This window comes from Protopterus annectens, chromosome 4.part0, assembly GCF_019279795.1.
Source record: "Protopterus annectens isolate FY-2018-M chromosome 4.part0, PAN1.0, whole genome shotgun sequence".
NCBI lineage: Eukaryota > Metazoa > Chordata > Ceratodontiformes > Protopteridae > Protopterus > Protopterus annectens.
In genome coordinates, this window is record NC_056733.1 from 860033393 (window position 1) to 860058692 (window position 25300).

At 36.4% G+C, this 25300-nt stretch overlaps 1 protein-coding gene across 1 annotated transcript in view; it reads right to left on the reverse strand.

Moving 5' to 3' along the window:
- Positions 1-25300, reverse strand: part of LOC122800356 (guanylate-binding protein 1-like) — a 697264-nt gene that overhangs the window by 636060 nt on the left and 35904 nt on the right. The window contains exon 3 of the mRNA XM_044069806.1: positions 21743-21870. Coding sequence (XP_043925741.1) covers positions 21743-21870 — 128 coding nt within the window. The remainder of the gene's footprint in view (positions 1-21742; positions 21871-25300) is intronic.

Here is a 25300-nt window from a genome sequence, read left to right on the forward strand (position 1 = left end):
TACATACAAATGTTTCAAGCACGGGCATTAAGCCCTTCTAGCTTGCCAATATACCAAAACACTTGTTTCCATAATAAATGTCCAGGTTGTTTTTAAAAATATCTAAACTAGTACTTGCTTTAAAGTAACTTGGTAGTCTGTTCCAAGCATCAGCTACTCTGTCAGAGAACCAGTTAGTACACTTCTCATTTCTATAGAATCTTCTACATAGGTTATCTGATGATTCTCTAGTACTTTTTGATAACCCCAAACATTCCCAGAGGTAGTTGTCCCTAAATGCCCTATATACCTGAACAAGATCTCCTCTTAAATATCTGTAAGAGACACTGTACAAGTTCAGATATTTTAGTCTTTCATAATAACTTAAATTTTCACATCCATGGATGCCCTTGGTATAGTTTCGCTGTACTCTTTCCAGTTTATTCATGCTTGTTTTCCTGTAGGGTTTCCATATTGTTATTCCATACTTAAGTTTGGGTCTAATGTAATTAACAAACAATGACTTCATTATGTTTGATTTGCTAGACTTTATAAATCTTTTTATAAAACCTATAGTTCTATAACTATCATTAGCCAATTGGTTGACATGATTAGAAAAACTCATAGCTGAATCTATCCATATACCCAGGTCTTTAAATGAGTCTACAGTTTCAATCACTGTGTGCTGTATTAAATATTCACCTTTCATTTTATATCTCCCAAATCTCATATGCTTAATTTTTGATGTATTTATCAACATATTATTCTCCTATGCCCAAATGGTCAATTTAGCCAAATTATTTTGCAGACATGCCTTATCTGTAACACTTGTAATCAGTTTACCCAATTTCAGGTCATCAGCATATAATAGACAGTAGAACACCTCAGATGAAAAAGTAAGGTCTGAAAGATACAATCTAAACAAGTAAGGGCCTAGTACAGAGCCCTGTGGGACACCTTGACTGTAACCAAGGATTTCACCTGTTCAGTTGGTGTGTGATACTTGCCATGTCCTATTTGTAAGCCATGCAGCTATCCATCTTATCAACAGTACATCAATACCTAGTTGTACTAATTTATTGATCAATGTTTTGTGTATGACCCAGTCAAATGCTAAAGTTAAATTTATATAAATCATATCACAGCACAATTTTTCATTCATAGCTGTTATTATATTGTTATAGAATATCATGTTACAGGTGGTAATAGATCTATTTTCAACATATGCATGCTGATATATGGTTTCAAGTCCCAACCCATCCAGTTCTGACAATAACTTATCCATTATTTTCCACAACATGAAAGTAGACTTAAGGGTCTATATCATTCTGGGTTTGTCCTACTCCCCTTTCCCTTAAAGACAGGTTTAATAAGTGCATGTCTCCAATCTTGAGGAATCTCCCCATAGTTATATGACCTAGTGAATAACAGATATAATGGTAGTGTAAGTTCTTGCTGAAGTGTTCTCAGGTCATTGTTACTTATTCCGTCTCTTCCCTGCCCTTTGTTTGGATCCAGCTTGCACAGTTCTTTTTCAATATAATCTAATTTGATTCCAGTATCTGGGGTTAACTGGATGTCACTAGGACAACTTACCACCCCTTTTGAGGAGCCAAGCTGTTTTGCATAAGTTTCTGTAAATATATCTATAATCTGTTGTGTCTGAGAATAAAATTTAGAATCTGCACACAGTTTATCAGTTTGTGTATCTTTACTCCTTCCACATCTTATGTATCTATAAAAAGGTTTCCTATTATGCTCAATATCTTTATATATTTTTTTTCAAAATTTTCTTGATCTTGTCTAACACTATGCTTAATCTGTTTGTTCAGCTCATTTATTTCAGTTTTCAAAGTTGTAGTTCGACGTCTCTTCCATTTCTTATATTTTTTGTCTCTCACCTTAATCAGGTATCTTGTTCTCATGGAAATATACCCCCCTGATGTTACGTGCCTAGATCCTGATGTTAAACATTTTTTTGACTTTTTGCACTCAAACAATTTCTCTTTCAAATCTTTCCACATTCCATCTGCAGTTTTTCCAGTGAACACCTCACTCCAGTTAGTTTTATATAGTAACTGTTTTGCTTCCCTATAATCTGTAATTAACCTTCTTTGCATTGGCTTAGATTTCAGTTTGGCAGAATTATCTAGCAACAAATTAACCTTAATAACCCTATGATCACTGCACATCAATGGTGGTAAAACTTGACTTGAAGTTACAGTAATTTCTTTGGGAAAACAAACAATATCTAGTATATTCCGTCCCCTGGTGGGTTTTTTTTTTACAATCTGAAGCATTTGTTGTTCCTGAATATACTCTGCAAATAATTTCTTTACTAACATTGTTGAATCAATATTATTCCAGTCTGTTTCTGATAAATTTAAGTCCCCAGCTAATATTATTCTTCCCTCCTGTGTTTCATGTAAGAGATGTATGAATTCCTCTAGGTCATCTGCACTTGACTTTGGTGGTCTGTACACTCCAACAATTGTTATATATTCTAGGGTTGTCTTTACTGTCTCAGTTACACAGTCTATAGTATTGGTGTTTCATTGAACATGTAATAATCACAAGTCTCATAGCCATCTTTAATCCCTATCATAACACCTCCACCTGATTTTTTGTTAGAATGTCTGTTACAGTAATAATAATATATTACAACTGAAATGTATATTTCAGGCAGCTTGTAGGGGAACAGTATAATAATAAAATTGTAATGGTTTAGTGGTGCAGCAGTAGCATTGTCACCTCACAGCAAGAGGTTCTCCAGTTCGATTCTCAGCTGGGGTACCTTCCATGTGGAGTCTGCATTTCCTCCCCGCATTTGTGCAGGTTTTTTCTGGGTGCTCTGGTTTCCTCCCACATTACAAAGACATGTGTCTGGAGAATTTCTCCATGGGCATATGCTGAAAATTGGCTTTGTTCCAAGTCAGACTTTCCCAGTCAACAAATGATAAATAACAGCAGATAAATATTTGGTACTTGGTTTAAAATTATATAAAGCATATGCAGAGAGTTGCTTTTAATGTAATTTTTATTTAGAATGAAGATGTGATTAAGGAATGAAGGTACATACTTATGTATATACAAAAGGCTCAAAAAGAAGTTAAGAAAGTTTGAGAAGGAAATCTGTCTCATTAAATAAAATGTGTTGTATAAATAAATTTAAACAGTGTTTTGGTGCTTTGGGGGAAAAGCCTCCTCAAAAGTCTCACTGACTGTATGCTTAGTTTACTTATTAACCTAAAAATGAAAATATATATTTAAAAGGATACAAACTAATATGTAATAAGATATATGAAATTAAACTTATGTTTTTCCTTTTGACCACACACACACACACACACACACACACACACACACACACACACACACACACACACACACACACACACCAAAGCAACTATAAATAGCATCCCACACACTGTTTGCTACGTTTATGCACTACAGTGGGGATAGGAAATTAACTTTTTCCCTCACTGTAGTGCGACCTTGGAGTTGGTATATTTAATTTACAGGGGGTGGGGGTGCAGGGGGGCTTGGTCCCTGGATAAACATAGTTAAAACTCTGTGGGATGTTATTTATAGTTGCTTTGTAGTTTTCAATGTTTTGAGATTCGATGTTATGAGTTTTAGATGTTTTGAAGTTTAGATGTTATGGACTTGATGTTTTGAGTTTAGATGTTATGAAGAGTAGATGTTTTGATAGGTAAATATATATATATATATATATATATATATATATACACATACACACATATGCATACATATTTAATGTAAGGGCAATTAGCATAAACATTTGCAAGAGGGTGATGTAAGAATGGGTACTTTGAATGGGTTTCATTTAAACTAGGAAACCTAAGTTCCATGTGAGGGTTTACTTGTACTTTAGTCATCTTTGATATTGTTAATGCTTTTTTGTGTGTCTACGTCAAATAAAATAAACTATTATGCAATAGTTTTCCTTTAGTTTTCAAATACAGCCATTATTCTAAATTGGATTTTTTAATAGACTGCCAGCTTTTCTAACAAAGTTAAAAGATTTTACATAGTTGTTTATAACAGAAATACAATGATTCTTAGACTTCAATAATAGTGGTAAAGCTTATAATGTGATCTGATGGGGCTTGATGAAAGAATGTTTATATAGCAAAGTCTCAAATTAGTATTATGACAAGTGAAACCAATGGGATAAAGACTTATGGGAACTGCAAGAAACGAGAGACAATCTAAACATAAAAATATAAAAAACAGTAAATGGCTTATTATCAGAAATGAAAGAAATGAATGCAGAGTTTCAGAAGATCCTAAAACACAAGTTCTTATTTTAGAAAAAAAGTCAGATTAACTTATTATCAAACTCCTAAAGGCTTCCATATGTTTGCTATTAGATCCAAAAATTATACTAAGAACTAATCATAACAACAGTACAGTTATCCCAGGTAGTAATGGAAAATATACAGAGATAGGAGAATTATGGACTGTTTTAAAAATACTATGAGAAATTAATGTAAAAAAAAAAAACAACAGTGAAATCAAAAGAAAAGGTAATTAATCCTTTTTTAAATAGGACTGGCTAAAATATATTTTCCTCTCTAAAACAGTAACAAAAGAGCAAATTAGATGTCTGAAGGAAGATAAAGTTCCAGTTAATGACTGCAACATTCTTGAATTATATAAAATACTGCCTTCAAATGTTTTATCTCTTTTACAAAAAGTTTTCACAGAAAGTAAAGCTACATTAACATACATCTGTTATGGAAATATATACTTGCTCCTTTACTGAAACAGGATGATGATATATCTAAATGCCCTTCTTATCACCTACATATTTACTGTCTGTTGATTACAAAATGTTCTTGTCAATATATGCCAAGAGATTAAAATATACTATCCACATTAATAGAGAATGAAGAATCTGGCAATATATTAAATAGCTAAACACAAGGTAACATCAAAAGAATAATTATTTTAAGATGTCCAAGATGGTTGTATACTTATCAGCAGCTTAATTTCAGGTCTCCCAGTGTGAAAATGGAAACTGGGAAAAAAAAGGAGTGCCATTGAAACTGTTATTTGGGTAAAATCCAGTTACTGGCTAGTAAGTAAGCTACCTGGATACTAAGTAAGGGGAACTTTGGAGAGCCTGAAAGAAAATCAACCAGAAAATTTGAAGAGAAAACACTGGCTGTGAAGGATCCTGCAGCTTTTCAGCAAACATCAGTCTATGCTTCAGCTTTGGTTCAAAAGATGGCTTCCAATAATGTAGAGGAAACAATATTTAACACCTATACTAAGTGTACATGATCTGTATTCAAGAACATCCCAAGTGCTGTTTTTTGTGTTTTCTAGTCACTCAGACAGATTACACTAAGTGTACATGTAGTCTATACTTTGTGGTAACCTTTTTGAATCCCTGTCTGTATTTAAGGCTGCAAGAAAATCAGCAGGAAAACTAAAATTAGGAGGATGAAGGTGTGAGTTATGCTTGTGCTGTCTGTTCACTCAAAATGGTGCACACTTAGTGCAGGAGTTAATGAATCCGGTGGAATAAATCAAACATACTTAGAAGTAATTAAAATAGATAAAATATTAAAGGAATATATCACATCAAATAACAAAACTGCTGGAAAAATAGAATAAGCTTTAACTAGATATTCAGGTGAACTTATAAAACTGCAAAATTCAGAGGTTGAAATGAAGAAAAGGCTGACTGACTATGAGGCTTCTTAAGAAGAGATGTTTCAATAACATAGCATTAGAACACAGAGAGTGCAGAGAAAAACTGATATTTTTTCTGTACCACAGAAATCAGAAGGAACAGATTGTATTACTTATAGGACGGTAGTAAACAAAGAAATGGGCTTTTGTTCCACAGCAGGATTTATTTATGGAAAGGGCCCATTGAGTGCATATTTCAAATCTAGACATGAAAAAGCAGTCAAGACCTATGTTAAAAAAGATGCAATCATACCAGCACAAAGAGATGATCATGACAAAATTGTGACAGAAGGGAAAAAAATGTCAAAAATTGGATACAGCAGAGTGTTTGTGAAAATGATTATTCACTGCTCGCCAGGTAGAAGAGAAGTTAATTTATCCCAGCAATCAGGGAATCTCGAGAGGCTGGTGTGAGATTCAAGCTGCTGTATCTGACTATCTTCAAAGTATTTTTTTCCCTGGAGAATCAAAGACATTTTTGTATGCAGAACAGGCTAAGGAAGAAATAAAAATGTTTAGCCACCAAAAAGTAAACCAGCAAGCATAGGGGACTCTGCTTCTCATTCTTCTGAAAATACAGCTCATAGAGAGACTTTGCCAGTAAACTCGTTTCAGTGTTCTAAAGAAAAATATTTGAGAGACAGAAAACAGGCAAGGAACTGAAAAGAAGAATCAGGAGTACATTGTACTTTAGCCAGATTCTAGGGTTAGGAGATGGAAATGATTAGGGAAAAGATCATGAACATTGAAATCAGTGAATAAATATGAGATTAAAAGCATCAATCACATTTGTGAAATGTAACTTTGCAAATAAAAGTGGCTGCAAAGAAAGTGGACTTTTGTTGACTCTGTTAAGCCTGTGGGTAGACTGTAAAGCATATACCTCACATTATATTTTAACACTCATGAGAAAACATAACTGCAAATAAACAATTTTGTTCTTATTAGGATTTGTATAAAACATTTCATGATGTAAAAAGCGTATTGCATTGTGTGTAAAGATGTTTTGTATTATGAGCAATCAGATGTATTTTAAATATGGGGAAGTCTTAGTGACTATTGTATGTGTTAAAGATATCAAGGTAAAAAAGTACCTTTTTAGTTGTAAGAAATGTAAGTTTTACAGTAAAAGATTAAAAGGGAGGCTGAACAGAAGCAAGTTTAAGTTAATATGATACTGTGAACTTGGATTGTTGTGGTGGGGTACGGTATAAAAGTATACTGATTATATTATATATAAATCTAAGATGATAATTGCCCTTGTATTTATAAAAGTGAATGCCTAGATTACTGCCCTTGACTTAGGCTATAAACAAGTTCTTTGTAAGCAAACAGACTTGAAAAATAAGATAAAATGATGAAAGCATTTAAATACTTGGCTTCTTACATCTACAAATGCATTAAATTGTCTTTTTTTTTCATTAGCAAATGTTCTCAGAGTAAAACAAGAAGTATATATCTAAACATACGTATCCAGGAGAATTCTGAACATTCACTTTTGATTAAAATGTACAAAGATTCCTTTGTGCATCTACAAGTTGTTTTTTTCTCAATTCTGACAGCATTTACATGGAGACAAGCTGTTTGTAGGTACAAAGAATCTTGAGAGTTCTGAGCATTCTTCGCTGAGAGAAATGCAAAATGTAAAGGTATAATGACAAGCATTTAGTGAAAATAATGTTTGAGATTATGGGAAGTGAATAAGATACAGTAGCCTTCCCAGCAGCCTTAATACTTCAATGCATTTAATAAACACTGCATAATTCAGTTGTTGCTTAAAGGTAGCCAGTGCAATTTTTCTTAGGGCTAAAAGTTAATAATTCCTGAGAGACTATAAGCTGCTTTCACAACTGAGAGGGGAATAGAGATAAGAAAAGTGTAAGTGGGAGAAAGGTTGTAACAAGTGCTTTAGAATGGGTAACCTTAATTTTGGATTAGATTATGTCTATGGGTGCAGCTGCTGATTTTGGAAAATCTTGAGCGTTAAACATCATTTGATTAAAATGTACATCATTTTGTTTGTTTGCTCTAAATTAATGGGGGGTGGGGTATTTTGAAGAAAGTGGGTCTTCATTAAAGAAAAAAGTCTTGACAAATATTGCATAGGTTCAAATAGAGATGAGAAGAAATAGCTTTATAAAAACTCAGCCTAACAAACATTAGTATGTACACGTAAGACAAAAGTGGGAAATACACACTAAAAATATCATGTATAATAAGTAAAAGCAATAATTTATTATCATAATAGCTATTCTATCCATAGTATCTTGGGATATAAATGGCCATACAGGTACAGATAAAAAGGAAACTGTATTGAATTATATTAAGAAATGCAGAGCGCAAATAACAATGCTGCAAGAGACACATTTAGAAATAAGTGATCACGTAAATTTGACAAAGAAATGATTTAGGAATGGATATTCAGCAGAATGTCAGAGACAAAGAAAAGGGGGAGTAATGATAATGACTGCTAGAGGGACTCCAATAATGATAGAAGAGGATAAAGTACTCTAATGGTAGATTTGTGGTAATAAAGAGCTATTGGCAAGGGAGGAAGATTATGCTGGCATGTATTTATATTCTTCCAAAAACGTCTGTTATAGAGCTTAATAAAATTTGGTAAGAAATAATCAGCTTTCAGCATGGAAAATTACTTCTAGGTGGAGACAGGAACTTGATTTTCAATAGTCAAAATGTATCAAGGGAGCCTAGAAGGGGAAATATAACAAAGGAAGGTAGATTTTTGAAGACATTTATGAAAATATTTGTATGGAAGATGTGAATTCATTAGTGGGGACTCTAAGAAAATTGACATATTATTCCTCAAGGTACAATAACTTGGCTACATTGGATAGAAAATATATTTCACAGGAAAATGTGCATTTAATTGAAAGTTGCAGCACACATCCTATAATTATTTCAAATCATGCACTGATAAAAACTAAGATGAAAATGCAGGATTATGAAGTAAAATAAGATACTGTTGATGCCCAACCTACATGTTAAAAACAGAGAAATTTAGGGAATGGGTAATCAAAATTATTTGAGAGTTATTAGGGAAGATAGAATTTATTTTCAGAAGGAATAGTTAGTAAGTTGGATCAAATGAAAATGGAGTTTAATAGGGTAGAAATTAAATAAAAAGAAATAATGTTCAGAAATAAAAAGAATTATTTAGAGGCACTGACAAAGGTTAAATATTGTAGAATAAAAAAAAATCTCACAGAGCAGGAAAAGGTGGAACTGCAGAGTGATAAAAAGTAAATAAGGGAGTATTTGGATAATATTCATGCATTTAGAAAGGTTGCTGTTAAGCAACTATTTTTTTTTATAACAACCCTAGAGAACAAGAACTTTTAGCATAGTGACTTAGGCAACTTAAAGTAGTAAGCATTGTCACCAAACTTAGGAAGCCTATGACAAGAAAGATAACCAGAGATTCTATAGAACTATTAGAGATATTTCAGACATTTTATGAAAAAAAAGTATAAAGCAGAGAAATATGAAAAATGAGAAAAATTAGAAATGGAAATATTATGGAAAACTTAATTATAGCAAGATTAGAGGAATATGAGTATCAACAACTGCTAGTAGATAAGACAAAAATGATAATGTATAATCAGTCTGCATGATGGCACCAGGCACAGATGAGTTTCCTGTGGAAGTTTGGAAGTTAGTAGGGAAAAAGTGATAAAGATCTGGAAACTTTTGTTTAGTAGTATCTTAAAAGGAGGGGTATTAGCAGCATTTTGGAAAAAAGGTTATGATGGCTGTATTACCCAAATAAGGTAAATTATAATCAGATCCTGCAGATAGACTAGTGGTGGACCGTAGCTGGGATAGCTACTAAAGTTCAAAAGAATGACACGGATATATGAAACTTGAATTATGTCACTGATAAAACAGAACGAAAAAAAGATGAAAAAACACTCCTTTTAAATCCACAGAAACCTCACTGCTTCGCCGAATTGGCAAGATGTTGAACTAAAGTGTAACAAAAAGACTGTTACACACTGATGTTTAGCAGTTCAAAAGTAAAGTAGGAACAAAATCTGTTTATATCCCAGGCATATACATTCCTATAACTCTTCCAAATGATGCAAAGTAACTTGAACACAACTCACAACAGTCTGTGTGGGGAGACCACAACAAGCATAAAAAAGTACCTTAGAATGTTTGTAAAAGCTGATGAAATGTTGTAGAGCAAATGCCTGGTTGCTCAGGAAGTCCTGACTATCCATTTAGCTTGTGGTAGAGAAAACCCAATCCAATACTTTGTGGTTAGAAAAACACAAGAAGCTTCCCTTGGCAAACTCAATACTTCCAGACTTGCAGGAAGCAAATGAAGCACTAGCACAATTGCTATGTAAACAAACTCAGAAGTTCCAAACTCATACACTGTTGTACACTGATGTTTAGAAGTTCAAAAGTAAAGTAGGACTAAATCTGTTTATATCCCAGGCATATACATTCCTGTAACTCTTCCAAATGATGCAGTAACAACACAACTCACAACAGTCTGTGTGGGAGACCACAACAACCATAAAAGTACCTTAGAATGTTTGTAAAGCTGATGAAATGTTGTAGAGCAAATACCTGGTTGCTCAGGAAGTCCTGACTATCCGTTTAGCTTGTGGTAGAGAAAACCCAATCCAATACTTTGTAGTTAGAAAAACACAAGAAGCTTCCCTTGGCAAACTCAATAGTTCCAGACTTGCAGGAAGCAAATGAAGCACTAGCACAATTGCTATGTAAACAAACTCAGAAGTTCCAAACTCATAGGAAGCAAAAAAAAAAAAAAATGAGTTAATTAAATGTTTTGCACTAGTTCTGATGAAGTCTGCGATGGTGCAGATGAAAGCGCTCAACTAGTGCTTAAGGAATGCTATCGTTGTAATAAAGGATTTATTTTCAGTCTACAGCGCCTTTTTTGCTTCCTATGAGTTTGGAACTTCTGAGTTTGTTTACATAGCAATTGTGCTAGTGCTTCATTTGCTTCCTGCAAGTCTGGAACTATTGAGTTTGCCAAGGGAAGCTTCTTGTGTTTTTCTAACCACAAAGTATTGGATTGGGTTTTCTACCACAAGCTAAACGGATAGTCAGGACTTCCTGAGCAACCAGGCATTTGCTCTACAACATTTCATCAGCTTTACAAACATTCTAAGGTACTTTTTATGCTTGTTGTGGTCTCCCACACAGACTGTTGTGAGTTGTGTTCAAGTTACTTTGCATCATTTGGAAGAGTTATAGGAATGTATATGCCTGGGATATAAACAGATTTAGTCCTACTTTACTTTTGAACTGCTAAACATCAGTGTGTAACAGTCTTTTTGTTACACTTTAGTTCAACATCTTGCCAATTCGGCGAAGCAGTGAGGTTTCTGTGGATTTAAAAGGAGTGTTTTTTCATCTTTTTTTCGTTCTGTTTTATCAGTGACATAATTCAAGTTTCATATATCCGTGTCATTCTTTTGAACTTTAGTAGCTATCCCAGCTACGGTCCACCACTAGTCTATCTGCAGGATCTGATTATATTTTATCAGTTGTTTGTTCTTGCACAAATAAGGTAAATAACCATCCATCCCAGCCTCAAAAGGACCCATTTCAAATTTTTTAAATCATTATTATAAACCATCTATGTCTATACTAGCTAAAAGAATGGCAAAGGTCTTGCCAAAATTGATAGGTATGGATCAATGTAGTTTTGTGAAGGGCAAGCAAACATCTGAGAACATTAGTAGAACAATTAATCTGATATTGTTAATCCTCATTCATTCCTTACGTATGGGTATCGGTTCCGACCTCAGAACTGAGCCGGCTATTTTCCAAGCTCGAGTCAGCTTCAAACTTTCGAGCTAAAACTCTTACCCATAATTCCCCTCTCCCTTTTACCCCAGATTTTGTTTGCTGTGTTGCCATCCGGTCATGTCAAGCTACTTCTCTTGAGCTAAGTACAGTCAATTGCTGTTTAATTGCTTTACCAATTATTTTTCTGTCAGAAAAGTTAATATTTTATTATCTCTTACCCTATTGCATCTAGCTTTCATATTTTCAGGTCTTCTTCTCCATCCTTTACTTACTCTTTTTACCGTGAGGTCATTTCTCCCTACCCTCGTTGGTAATTTCTTTCCTCTCTTTTTCATACCTTCAGGTAACCTTTTTGTACCATTGGTGGTATTTTTCCTCTGTAAAAATGACAGATAAAAAGGACAGTCCAGGTTTTAAATGGTGTTCTGATTGTGGACACAAACTGCCTACTTCTGATGCACACTCTTTATGTGTTTACTGTTTGGGAGCTTCACATCTGTCTGTTGAACCTCCTTGTTCTATATGTTATGGTTTTTCTAAAAGGACTTTGTTGGAAAGAAAAATAAATTGATACTGAAGGGACTTTTAAAATCTCCCTTTTCAGAGGCTATTTCAGGGCCAAAGGTCTCAACCCCGCCTAAAGCCCATAAGAAATTGCATGTTCCTACTAAGACTAAATCCTTGCATTCATCCCCGGCTGGAGACTCTCTACAACCAAAATCTAAAAAGGCTAAAATTTCAGCTCCAGAGCTCTCACAGTCAGCCCCAGTGCTTTTGGTGCCCAGACCTTCGGCACTGAAGCCTTTGGCTCCGTTAGTGATTTCGGCTCCGTCCTCTCCCACAGCCTTCTACATATCGGCACCAAGGGGTTCCTCGGTTCAGACCATTACCACTGTATTGGCACTGACCGTTCAGTCGGTGCAGACCTTGTCAGCATCGGCTCTGAGATCCTCCTTGGAACTGAGGCCTTTATTGCCGACTCCAGTTTTGTCGGTTCTGACTCCCTCCACTTCGGCACTGACAACCACTTCAGCACCGATCCCTGTGTCAGTGCAGATGATGACATCGGCACCAATGACTTCTTCGGTGCAGACTACGGTAGTTCAGTCTTTCTCTGCACCGTTGTCTTCGGTGCGGACAGATCAGATGGGCACCGAGTCTATCTCTGTTGCGGACAGGCCTGTCTCTCCCTCAGTCTCTGTGAGGTCTACTAGAAGTCTTTCTGAATATGATGTGTTGCATCTTGTGGGCCAGGCATTCTTGGCCAGAGGTATTCCACCCCCCAGGAGCTACCCTTCCTTGGGAGGTGATCACCCATCTCCAAAGTCACCCTCTTATTCTCCTCCTTCATTGCCTTTGAAGTCCATGGACATAGTACAGTCTTCCCCTTCTGCGGTTCCCTTTATGGATCTCACTAAGGAACCACAGTTGCCTTCATGGCAGGAAAGTTTTGCCACGACTCGGGATGTCAGCTGTGATATGCATAGCTTGCTGCTCCACAGCCATCCTGAGACTCCGAGTCGACAGGCTGAGCCACTTAGGGGAGGAGTGACTCCTGTCCTTGACATACACTCCTTTCCAGATGGACCAGCCTTTCAACTGATGGAGAAGGCTTTCGCTGATGCTGGTGATACTGGACTGTCTATACCTCTGCCCATCTCTGCTACACTGGTTTCACAAGTCACATCTACCAGACACTGGGTGCAAGGGCCTCAAGACATATTAGTTCTGGAATCCCCTTTTCTGTTGTCTTCCCCAGCTTTTCCCGCTGAGGAGGTCCACTGGAAAAGTTTGTGTAAGGGGAAGCACATGGACTCCACTGAGGAGTCTCTCACTGAAGACACAGATTTTGATGAGAGGGAAGGAGCCCCTCAGTCACCCTCTGAGGTATCCTTTGGTGATATCCTTGAAATCCTGAAACAGATAGGTGACTGGCAGCCCTCCAATTTGACCCCTGAGGAATCGGTGTTCTTGCAGGCTTTTCACGCTCGGTCCCCACCTCCTGGGTTACTCCACCTGCCAATGAACTTGTCAAGTTCATCGTGCAGCATGCTTGGAAGGCCCCTGATACTGTTGAAGCTATTCCCCAGAGGTCAGATAAGATCTTGTCCCCTCCTGCCTCAGACCCCCATTGGTCCAAAGGTCTTCCTGTAGATGCTTTGGTGGTGGCAGCCGTAACAAAAAAGGATCTGGCAGAAGAGTAAAGCAAGATTGTCCATCCACCTAACAGGGAGTCCCAGGCCCTGGACAGAATAGGGAAGTGCACATTTGCTTCAGCGACCTTTGCTATCAGGTCCCTGAATTATATGGCGCAATTTACCGGGCTTCAAAGGGATCTGGTTTCTGAGATCTTTGAAACCTTGGCTGGTGCAGTGTCTGATGAGGTCCATGACAAAGTGGCCTCTCAGCTGGCCACCACTGAATCTATATCTAACTCCTCTATGCGATTGATATCTCGTGCATCAGAAAGAGCATCTAGAGCAGTGGGTTCAGCTGCGGTCTTGAGATGACATGCCTGGATGTGCTTGTGCAACTTCATGGAACCTTTTAAGTCTTCCTTTTTCAATGCCCCCATTGAGCCTTCCTTGTTATTTGGGCCCAAAGTTAAAAGCACACTGGCCAGATGTGAACAAGATGGTAAGACCCTTTCTGTCGTAGGTGTCTGTTATTCTTCCCCTCAACATGCTTTCTCCCAAAACCAGAAGAGTGGGAAAATATGGTTTAAAAAATCTCAGGGTCCTTTCCATGACACACAGACTGAGTTCTCCCCCAGAGGCAGAGGGGGAAACTCACAGGGAAGATGCCCCTTTTGGGACAGAGGAGGACCGCATAACCAGGGTTCCAGGGATTCTTTCCCTGGTCAATCCTACCAGTGCTCCTGAAGAGCTGTCCAACTCCTTTCCTCTGGAGGTGGTTGGGGGACGTTTCTCCTTGTACCCTTCTGTCTGGCTAACCATCACCACCAACTCTTGGGTACAAAGGATAATAACCAGAGGTTATCATATCCCCTTTGATCTTTGTCCCGTCCCTTCAAAAAATCTTCCCGATGTTCCACCCAGTCAAAGGAAAGAAGCAGCACTAGAAATAAAAAGGCTGCTAAGAAAAAGAGTCATCCAAATAGTCCCTCCAGACCAGTTAGGATCCAGATTCTACTCAAGACTATTTTTGGTGCCAAAGAAAACCGGGGACTGGAGACCAATATTGGATCTCAGTGCACTAAACAAGTTTGTGAGAGTACAAAAATTCCAGATGGTCACTATACAGTCTATCCTCCTGCTTTTGGAAAAAGATGATTGGATGTGCTCTGTAGATCTTCAAGATGCATACTACCACGTAAAGGTGGACAGGCCATCGTGAAGATTTCTGCACTTCCGTGTGGGAGCCAGTCACTACCAGTTCAGAGTACTGCCCTTCGGACTCTCTATAGCCCCCAGAGTGTTCACAAAGTGCATGGCAGTTGTCACAGCTCACTTGCGACTTCAAGGATTCCAGGTGTTTCCATACTTAGACGACTGGCTCATTTCCACCCCCATCAGACATCTATTGGAAAAAGCCTTGGCATACTCTCTCCTCACTGCTGAAAGGCTAGGCATAACAATAAACTGGCAGAAATCCAATCTCACCCCATCTCAGTCAACAGAATTTATAGGGGTCATCTTGGACACGAGGAACCGCAGAGCTGCCATTCCAAAGCACAGAATTTTAAGGATAAAGCAACAACTAATTCCAAATCATCTCAAAGGAAAAATCCACGCTCACTTGGTTCTCCAGCTGTTGGGTTCCATGGCAGCCTCCATCACCATTGTTCCCCTGGCCAGGATTCACATGAGGCTTCTACAATGGCTACTGCTCACCCAATGGTATCCTTTTTAGCATCCTCTTTCAGCCATGATTCCAGTAACCCACAGATGCAACAGGACTTAAATTGGTGGATGACACACAATCTCTCACTATTGTCTCGCCCATTTTCCCCCCAGCAACCTAGGGCCACAGTGACCATGGATGCCTCCCTGATGGGGGGGCTATGTCAGGGACAGACAGTCCAAGGCACTTGGTCCGATCTGGTGGACCATCTGCATATAAATGTCCTAGAGCTGAGGGCAGTGCTTCTGGCATTGCAAGCATTCCATTCCCTGCTGCCATCTGGGACAATTGCAATTCAATCAGACAACATGGCAGTGGTCTGGTACATCAACAAGCAAGGTGGAACTAAATCTTACCCCCTTTGTTGAGAGGCCATGAGGATATGGCAATGGGCGATGGCTACCAACCGTTTTCTTCTAGCAACGCACATTCCCGGGAGTTCCAATGTGATAGCAGACAGACTCAGCAGATGCATTCTGCAACCTCACGAGTGGTCCCTGAATCCCTTGATAGTGGCGGAGATCTTCCACTGCTGGGGCCATCCTTGCTGTGACCTCTTTGCATCCCCAACCAACTACAAATGCAGCAACTACTTCACCCTGATTCCCCCTCCAGGACAGCCACCCAGGGAAGCTCTAGTCCACGATTGGCCCTCGGGTCTCCTCTATGCATATCCCCCCTTTCCTCTCATTCCCCAGTTTCTGAAGAAAGCCTGGCAGTTGCAGAGCAAAGTAATCCTCATAGCACCACATTGGCCACAACAGATTTGGTTCCCGTTCCTTTGGCCTCACCTACTAGATCGACCATGGATTCTCCATCCAACCCCAGAGTTGATCTCACACCCTTAGAACCTCATTCATCCCAACCTGAACAGCCTGAAGTTAATGGCTTGGCTACTCCAATTCCCTTGATTGCCAAGCATAATGATCTTTCTTTACCAGTACGTGATATTCTCATTGCTTCCCATAAGTCTTCCACTAGAATCACTTATCTGAGCAAGTGGAAAAGATTTACCTGCTGGCTGAAAGATAAACAAATGGACCCCTTTTCAGCACCAGTGTCAGTAATACTAGACTATCTGGCTGATCTCTTTCAATCAGACCAATCGGCTTCCACTATTAGAGTTCATTTGGCTGCAATTTCTAATTTTCTTGAGGGTATCCAAGATTCCTCTCTTACATCTCATAAATTGTGCAAGACCTTCATAAAAGGTGTGAATCATCTGAAGCCACCTTTTAGAGAACCTATTCAACCATGGGATTTACCATTAGTTCTACAAGCTCTGACAATGGCACCCTTTGAACCAGCCTCTTCTTGCAACCTCAAGTATTTGTCATGGAAAACATTGTTTTTGGTCACTATTACTTCTGCCAGATGTATTTTGGAACTTCAAGTTTTATGTATCAAGAGCCCATACTAGATTTTTCATAAGGAGAAAGTATCTCTGTGGACTAATCCATCATTTCTGCCTAAGTGATCTCGGCAATGTCCATTAATCAAGCCATTGAATTGCCAGTTTTCTTTCCCAACCATTCAAACAGAGGAGAGTATTGCCTACATACCCTTGATATACACAGGCAAATCCATTTTTACATAAACAGGAATAAATCCTTTCGTAAATCTGACCAGTTGTTTTTGGCCTTCTCTGGACCTAGATTAGGATTGGCTGTTGCTAAGGTCACATTAGCTAGATGGCTGAAGGACTGTGTGACCTTTATATACACACAACATAATATTTCATTGCCTACTACAATGAAAGCTCATTCTACAAGGTCGGTGGCAACTTCTGCTGCCTTCCATGCCAGAGCTTCTTTACATGACATCTATGCAGCTGCAACTTGGGCTACACCTCATACCTTCATCAATCATTATAAATTAGATTTGGCCACCAGAGGAAGAGCATCTTTTAGTTCTATGGTACTCAGGAATGTCCTTCCATGAGAGCCTCCCAGGAACAGAGGTAGCTGGGGACTCTGTCCCATATGTAAGGAATGAATGAGGATTAACAATATCAGATAAAGAAGTTATGTCTTACCATAACATTCCATCTGTATTGTTGATCCTCGTTCAGTCATTACGACCCTCCCTCCTTCCCCCTCCTATGGTTTCTAGTGGATCTCACCATTCAGTTCTCTTAGGTTATTTGACCAGAAGTAGCCTCTACCTTCTTTAACTTGCAAACTTAATCTGAGGTAAAAGGGAGAGGGGGAATTATGGGTAAGAGTTTTAGCTCGAGAGCTTGAAGCTGACGCGAGCTTGGAAAATAACCGGCTCGGTTCCGAGGTCGGAACCGATATCCATACGTAATGACTAAACAAGGATCAACAATACAGATGGAATATTATGGTAAGACATAACTTCTTTTTTATTTATTTATTGACATTTGTTAAACAGGTTAGTTCAACTAAGCCACGGGCCCATTTTCGGTGGAGACTCGAGGAGAAAAGCTCCAGAAGTATTACATATTTTTACAATAAAAATCAAATCAAAAATAAAAATAAGAGTAAAAAATTAAAACCACCATGAAACACAATAGGAAAATCAACAGAGAATATCTGTACATAGAGTAGGTTAAATAATAATTGACAGGTCTAGAGAATATCACACATGAAGTACATACAAATAGATGAACCATTGAATCATTTTTTAAATAAAGATATATATGAATATTTATATGCTATGGAAGTGAGGGGAGAAGGAGTTATAAAGGTATATGAGGCAAGTGCAAGAAAGTAAAGAGCAGTATAGGGAAAATTAGTTAAAGTTAAAAAGAGAAGAGATAATCTAGAATGAAGCAGAATGTAAGAAAATAATGCTGTTATTAGTGGATCCTGATGCATAGAAAGTATTTGAAAGAGAAAGCTGTGATTTTATAATTAGGACAATGGAAGCATTTGAATTCCCTGATACAGTAATAAGGTTAATTAGGAGGATATATGCAGGATGAGAGGAAAAAATTAAAGTCAGGGGGTTTCTTTTTGATAAGCTGCATTTGAACACATGAACCAAACAGGGGTATCCTATTTTCTCTTAGTTATTTGTTTTGTGTTTAGAACCACTATCAAAGAAAATAAGAGACTCAGAAATTCAAGAATATAATTGGTACGGTAATCAGAAAAGGTTGGTTTTATTTGCAGATGCTATTACTTTGTATGTGATATATCCAGTAAAGGACATCTCAGTGTTGTAGAAAAATTGGAGGCATTTTCAAGTTTTTTTCAGGATATAAAATTAATGAATGTAAAACAAAAGTGATAGCTGTATATTATGTATCCACACTTGACTTGGTTCAGTAATGCCCATATTTATGGGGACATGATAATATGAAGTGCTTAGGAGTATGGATTAAAAAGGTTTATGTTACAGCAGCTAAGGATATATGGGGTGGAGGTTAACAAAAGATAATAGAACAACTGAGAAACTGGGAAATTTTGTTTATAGATATGGATAGTAAGATACAAACAGTGAACATGTTTTAGTCTATTTAGTTTTATATAGACAGACATTTTTTATCAACCAGAGGAAAGATTTTAGACAATAGTTAATAAAAAAGTTGAAGGAATGTATCTTGGAGGAAAAGAAGGCAACATTAGTTAAGTGGAATACAATTATCCTCTCAATAGAACAATGTGATTTAGGATTACTTGGTTTGAAAGATATTTCAGAGCTACACAATCACATACATAACACAAGCAGAAGGTTATCATTGAAAGTGTGAAAGGATAATAATGAAGTGGAGGATTAATAAATAAAGAGAGAATGGATTTTGGATGCAGATCCTTGAGGAAAATAATAACCACCATACAGAATAGTATATTCATGAAGTTGCTGAAAGTATTCTATGAACTAAGCCAACACATGCATGGAGAAATTAGATTTCTTCCAGTAGGGATGGCTGCAAGTTGGGGTACAGAAAATAGGCAAGAAGGGCTGGAATTTACTGGAGTAGCTGGCAAAAGAATGAAGGTATTGGGTGTAAATAACTAGAGAAAGAATGGTAATAGTGTTGGATGAGAGCAAGAAGAAGTTTGGAGTACTGTTAAGAGACTGCTTTTCCTATCAGGGATTGATATCAGCGTATGGGCAATAAGAAAGGGATGTGGGAGTCCTAAGGGAAATACCTGCTCTGATTCAGTTTTAATCAAATCTAGAAAAATATACTTCCAAAATGCAGTTATCTGCAACAATATACAGTTGAGAATAAGTAATATAGACTCTTCAATGATAATATATAAAATATTCAAAATGTTTGAATTGCTGTCAGGACTAAAGTTAATTCCGAATAAGGCTAACACTTTATTAACAAAGAGTTAAATTATTTGATGGAAACTAATAATAAATTTAAATGGAATAGTAAAGATTTTAAATATTTAAAGGGTAGTCTTACATGCAACTGTAGAAGACTGGCAACAGTAAACTATGGGAATATATTAAAAATATTAATACAAAAATAAATTATATAAATTATTATTTTCCATGGAACATAAGTTGATTTTAATCAAACTAATTATTTTACCAAAATAATTTACATTATATAAATGACTTCTTTAATTTAATTCATTGTAAAGAACACATTAAACAATTTAATAACATATGTTTGAAGTTCTTATCACATCCCAACAAATATAGAACAGTTTGAATCAGTATGTAAGAGAATAGAAAGATGGGGAAGAGGAATTCCTAACCTAGAAACATATGCTATGACTTCAAATATTAAAGCAGTAGCTTTGTGGATAAGTTCTGATTACTTACCCAACTGGAAATAAAACTGCATGAAACCAATTATTTACTCATTTATTTTACCTTTGTTCACTGGGAAAGTCCTACTGGGCACATGCCCCATTTTAGCACAGGCAATGGGAGAAAAGCTCATAACACTTTACAATGGCATAATTGAAATGAAGAAAATAGCAAATTAAACAATATAATTAAAAAAATGAAATATTAGCAAATTAAACAGTATAATTCAAAACAGCAAAACAAAGAAAAAATCACTATACAACTTTACATATCTAGAAGAAAATTATCAAATGGCTGTTAAAGAAATGTTTTAAGCATCAATAATCTAGCAGATTCTATTTACACAATCCATATCTTCAAACACTAAGATTTTTTTTATATAAATACCCAGAGATAAACGTGTGATGTTTCACTTTATTCTCTACAGCATTTATTCCAAAATGTATAGACAGTTGAACTTTCAAAAAATGTTAAGCTTAAAAACTAGGGATCTGGTCTTTTGGAATAAAATGTTAAGTGGGATTACAATGCTTAACACAGACTATTTAATCAGTAAATATGACATGGATATGGAAAGCTAGCTTACTATGCAACTCAATAGATAATTTTAATCTCAAATATAATTTAAAAAGAATATCCACTCATTCCTGATTTTCTAAAGAATTTCAGAATAAATGGTAAGATAGGGAGATCATACTAATCCAAAATAGGTATAAATAATTAATAACTATAAATGCATCAAATGTAACTGCTGGGATATGATTTCAAAATGTGTGTTTCAACTTTAACTACATTTGATAAAAAGTATTTTAGTATCCTTAAAAGGTTATTCTCTTAGAAATGTCTACATGTAGCTTTTATCACCTCATATATACACAAAAAGATAGGCATTGTTGTTGGAGGTGTAAATTGTTAATCAAAGCAGACTGATGACATATGTTTTATCACTACAATTTCTGTAACATTTTTGGAGAAAATGCTATGTTTCCTGCAAGCATTGTTTAATACTCCAGTTCCTGGATGTGTACCCAATCCTCAGTTCCTACTCCTCTGAAGCTTATTAACAATATGCAGGAAAATGACTTCAAAGAATTGGGAAAGTGTGATTACTCCTTAGATTTCAGAGTTTATAAATACTGTCAATGTTGTTTTCAAATAAAGAATTGTCTTCTGTTTAACAGTCTCAGTACTAATCTCTCTAAGCAAATCCATTCCACAAGGGCATACCTGTTAATGCAAAAATAAATAAATAAAAATAACCACATACTATAATTATTGGATACAATTAAACTCATTATTAATTTCTGTTCTAAGATCAGTTTATGGCTGTTTAATGAATTTTAATAATATGCGTAGCATCAATAGCTGTAGATACTCGTGAAAATAGTTATTTGTTTTATTATGTTAATTTATGTTCCTGTATATATTTCAGTAAAAATAATTGAAAAAATAATTAAGAAATAGACAAAAGCAACTGGCTCTGCAACTGGCAGAACTAAATGAATGTATCCATTAAGCATAGTAACTGTGCATCTCTGAATGCATGAAATTGCAGATAAACTCACTACACTAAAGCTATATAGAGTTAGAGATTAGCACAGAAGCTGTTTAATTATAACAGACTCACTTTCTCAGCGTCTCCCAGTCCTTCCGTATCAACAACCATTAGACAGCAGTCGGTCTGCTTGGGATGAGGAATGACCCACATCCATATTCCTTTTGTGTGAGACTGGACAGTGGATCCCAAAGAAAATCCTAAAATAACCCAAACATTTTCATTATAAAAGTAGAAAGAAATACCCTGTAATGTATTTGTCATAATTTACAACCATATGAAAGCTTATTAATTTTAAAGAGCTGCTGATGACATAAAAACATTGTGGAATACGTTAACATTTTTGAAACATGTTTTCTAGCTTATCTTTATGTGTTTTGACTTCTCTTTCTAGTACTTCCCAGAAAACAACTTCTCATCTTTTACTGACAAGTTTTACCATCTGGCTAATAAGGAACAAAAGCAATATACTAATTTATGTATGTATGCTAGTCAGTTAGACACATTAACATCTATATTTATAGGAAACAATGAGGCATTCATAATAAGACATGTAAATCTGATCACATGGTTATTTTCCAATTTTATGTCACTAATCATAGCTTAATTTCATCATCTATAACAAATTCTTCTTTTCCATTTTGAATGTTTTCCTAATCTAATTCGATGCATATTAAACATTTATGCAGTAATATAGAGCATAAATAACTAGACTGAATCAAAGAACAGAACTGCACAAAGCCAAGTCAGTAACAAAACTCAGGAACAGCATCTACCTGTGTATATGATATAGTTATTTTACTACGGTTTTCAGGCAACTTTGGTATAAAATTCAAGGTTTGCTTGCAACCTGATGAGCTTTACTTGTACCAATGATTTGCAGTATTTTGTAAGCAGGTTGATATCTGCACAATGTCTGCACCGTTTGGTAGGCTGTTTTTAATAATGAAGCCCTGTGTGGAATACACAGCTGGATTTGATTAATTTGTTGTGCCATCTTCCTTATGGTATAACAATGACTTGGTTGTTTCTGTGGTTATATTGCTACATTAATTGTGTAGCTAGCTGTTTTGAAATCATGTATAACATGGAGACAGTCATTTAGAGCAATGCAATGTTTAAGACTATGTGTGGACTTGAATTAAAAGCATTGTGCAACCCATGTCTTACTTCTCTGTGAAATTATGTTTTTACAACTATTCTGAGACTTATCCTAAAGTTGCAGATATCAGTATGCTGGAAATAGGGTTACCACCTGCCCCTTTGTGAGGGGTAGTCTCTCTTTGGGCAATTGTGTCCTGCAGAAAAAAAACTTAAAAATCACAATTGTCTTGAGATTTTAGCAGAAAAACAATTTCCATAGTTTTCTTTAATAGTTAAATAAAACAGTTATTTGATATCTGAAACACCTAAATCTTATATAAAATAGCATAAACAACTCAAATGCTACAAGAATAAACTTTGATTTGAGCAAAAAAGTGAAGTTATATCCTTTGCTCTGATCATGGGTATGTTTTGTGCTGCAAAATCTCACTTTTCTACAAAAAATATCCCACTTTGGGCAGTTGAAAAGGTGGCAATCCTAGATGGAAAACTTTAGAAAGTCATATCGTCTATATATTATTATCAGTGGATATGTTTTATGAACTATTACACAAATTTTAGTTTACTACAATGTGTCATTACTGTCTATAAAATTTTGATTTGGTTCCATTAGTAATTCCTGCAAATAGGTGCATTGAATTTTACCATTCAAATGGTCTAATTGTCATTTACTCTCAGGTTTCTTTCTTTTTTGTGAGAGGAGACAGAGCCAGGTTAGTTCATGTGTTATGATCACTTTAAGTTCATTTTAACAATTTGTATCTGTTTTAGCTAAGCACTTTAAGCTTATATCAGTAATTCCAATAAAAAGGTGCATCTGTTTGCCATTCGTGTAGTCTAACTGTTGATATTAAATCCTGGTTTCTTTCTTGTGAGAAAAGTGTGACAGGCCAGTTCAGAAGTTATGATTTCTTGAATGCAGTTCCACAATATTCATCACAGAGCTAAATGTCTAGGAATGTCTCACACCTTCGCACCATATTCTTATTGTGTATATCTCTTATTGTCTTCCTTTATGATAATTTGACCACAAAATTCCCTCCCTCCCTCTCCTCTTTTATTCACTGCTGTCAGTAAGCTCACAAGTGTCATTTTGCAGTCATCCCACTTAAGCTATTTAAATATGTTTGCCCTTCCACTGTGTTTCATAGAGCCAGAATAAAAACTGGCTACCAAGCCGGTCTGTGTTGATCTTTTAAAGGACAACAATTGGATATTATTCCTAAATACTCAACATGCCAGCACTTTTCCTCCCTATTACATGATTCCTGCTTAAAAAAATGAGCAGTGCAGCTTTAAAAAAATTTTAAACCAACTGTTTTTCTCCAAAGGCACAATGCCTTACTGTACTGTCTTGTTTTCACTTTTGAAAATGAGTGATCACTCCATAAAAAAGCTTGCTGTTGCCTCTTTAATGATGCAACCAAGCCTGCTACAAATCAGCAGTAGTTGTCTGGAAGTCGCTCCCGCAAAGTGACATCAGCACTGCCATATTTGCATGCAAGTGAAAAATAAACAAAGAACTACCCACACAATGTGATGTCAGTGCTATGTTGCCATCCCACAGCAGTATGTTGTGTGGAGCTCCCTTTTTGTTACTAGAGTAACCTGCTGACTGTACTCTATTATCAAGAATGCGTATTATCCTCAGCCAGTATCATCTTCTACATTCTATTACTTTGCTGATAAGGTGAGTTTTAAAACTCTTAATGTACTTTTGCATTCCTTTTAGGTGACTTCCCTGTCCTGCGTATTTGAGCCTTGACTTCTTGAGGCCAACACATTTTCAGTAACGATATTCAGTCCTCATGATGCACTGGCATGTTTCCCATGCTGCTGCCAAGCAGCAGCCAAGTCACCATTTGCTTGCGCCATTTCTCTTTATTTGGTCTACTCGCACCATGTGCTGCAATCCCGTTGTCTCAATGGCTTAATACTTGTTTTCTAAGCAGTAAAGCGGAAAAACATGTGGTGAAGTGAAGCAAGAATTCACAAGAAGCATGCCTTCAGTCAGCAAAGTATTATTTAATTTATTTTAATTGTGTACTGCTTCCAATAACAATGTGTAACATTTTGATGCTCATGGGCTCTGGTATAAATTGCATGCTGCTTCCAGCTGCAGTCGAGTTAATGGCTTGTGCTCATGCCTCTCACCTGTACAGATTTGCACAGAATGTCTTGATTATTGCCTCTTGTTCTTGGTCCATTTTTCTTAACATTTTGTTTTCTGGCAAACAACTGGCACTTTAACAACTGAATTTAGAAATTACTGTCCAGCATTTTAATTTAATACTTCACAGCCTACACTACATTCATTGTAATGGAAAACACATGTACTCTAGCAAGTTTTAAAGTTTGTAATAGTATTTAAAAATTGTCTCCACTTTTGGGCATTTGTCTTCACTATTTACAGCTTTGTCTTGAGTTCTTGCTCTTAGAGGTTGAGACCTACCCTCGTGTTTCCAATTCTTTCTGCAGTTTCTTTCTTCTGAATACACTTCCTCAAGCCTGCCTGGAAATCATCGT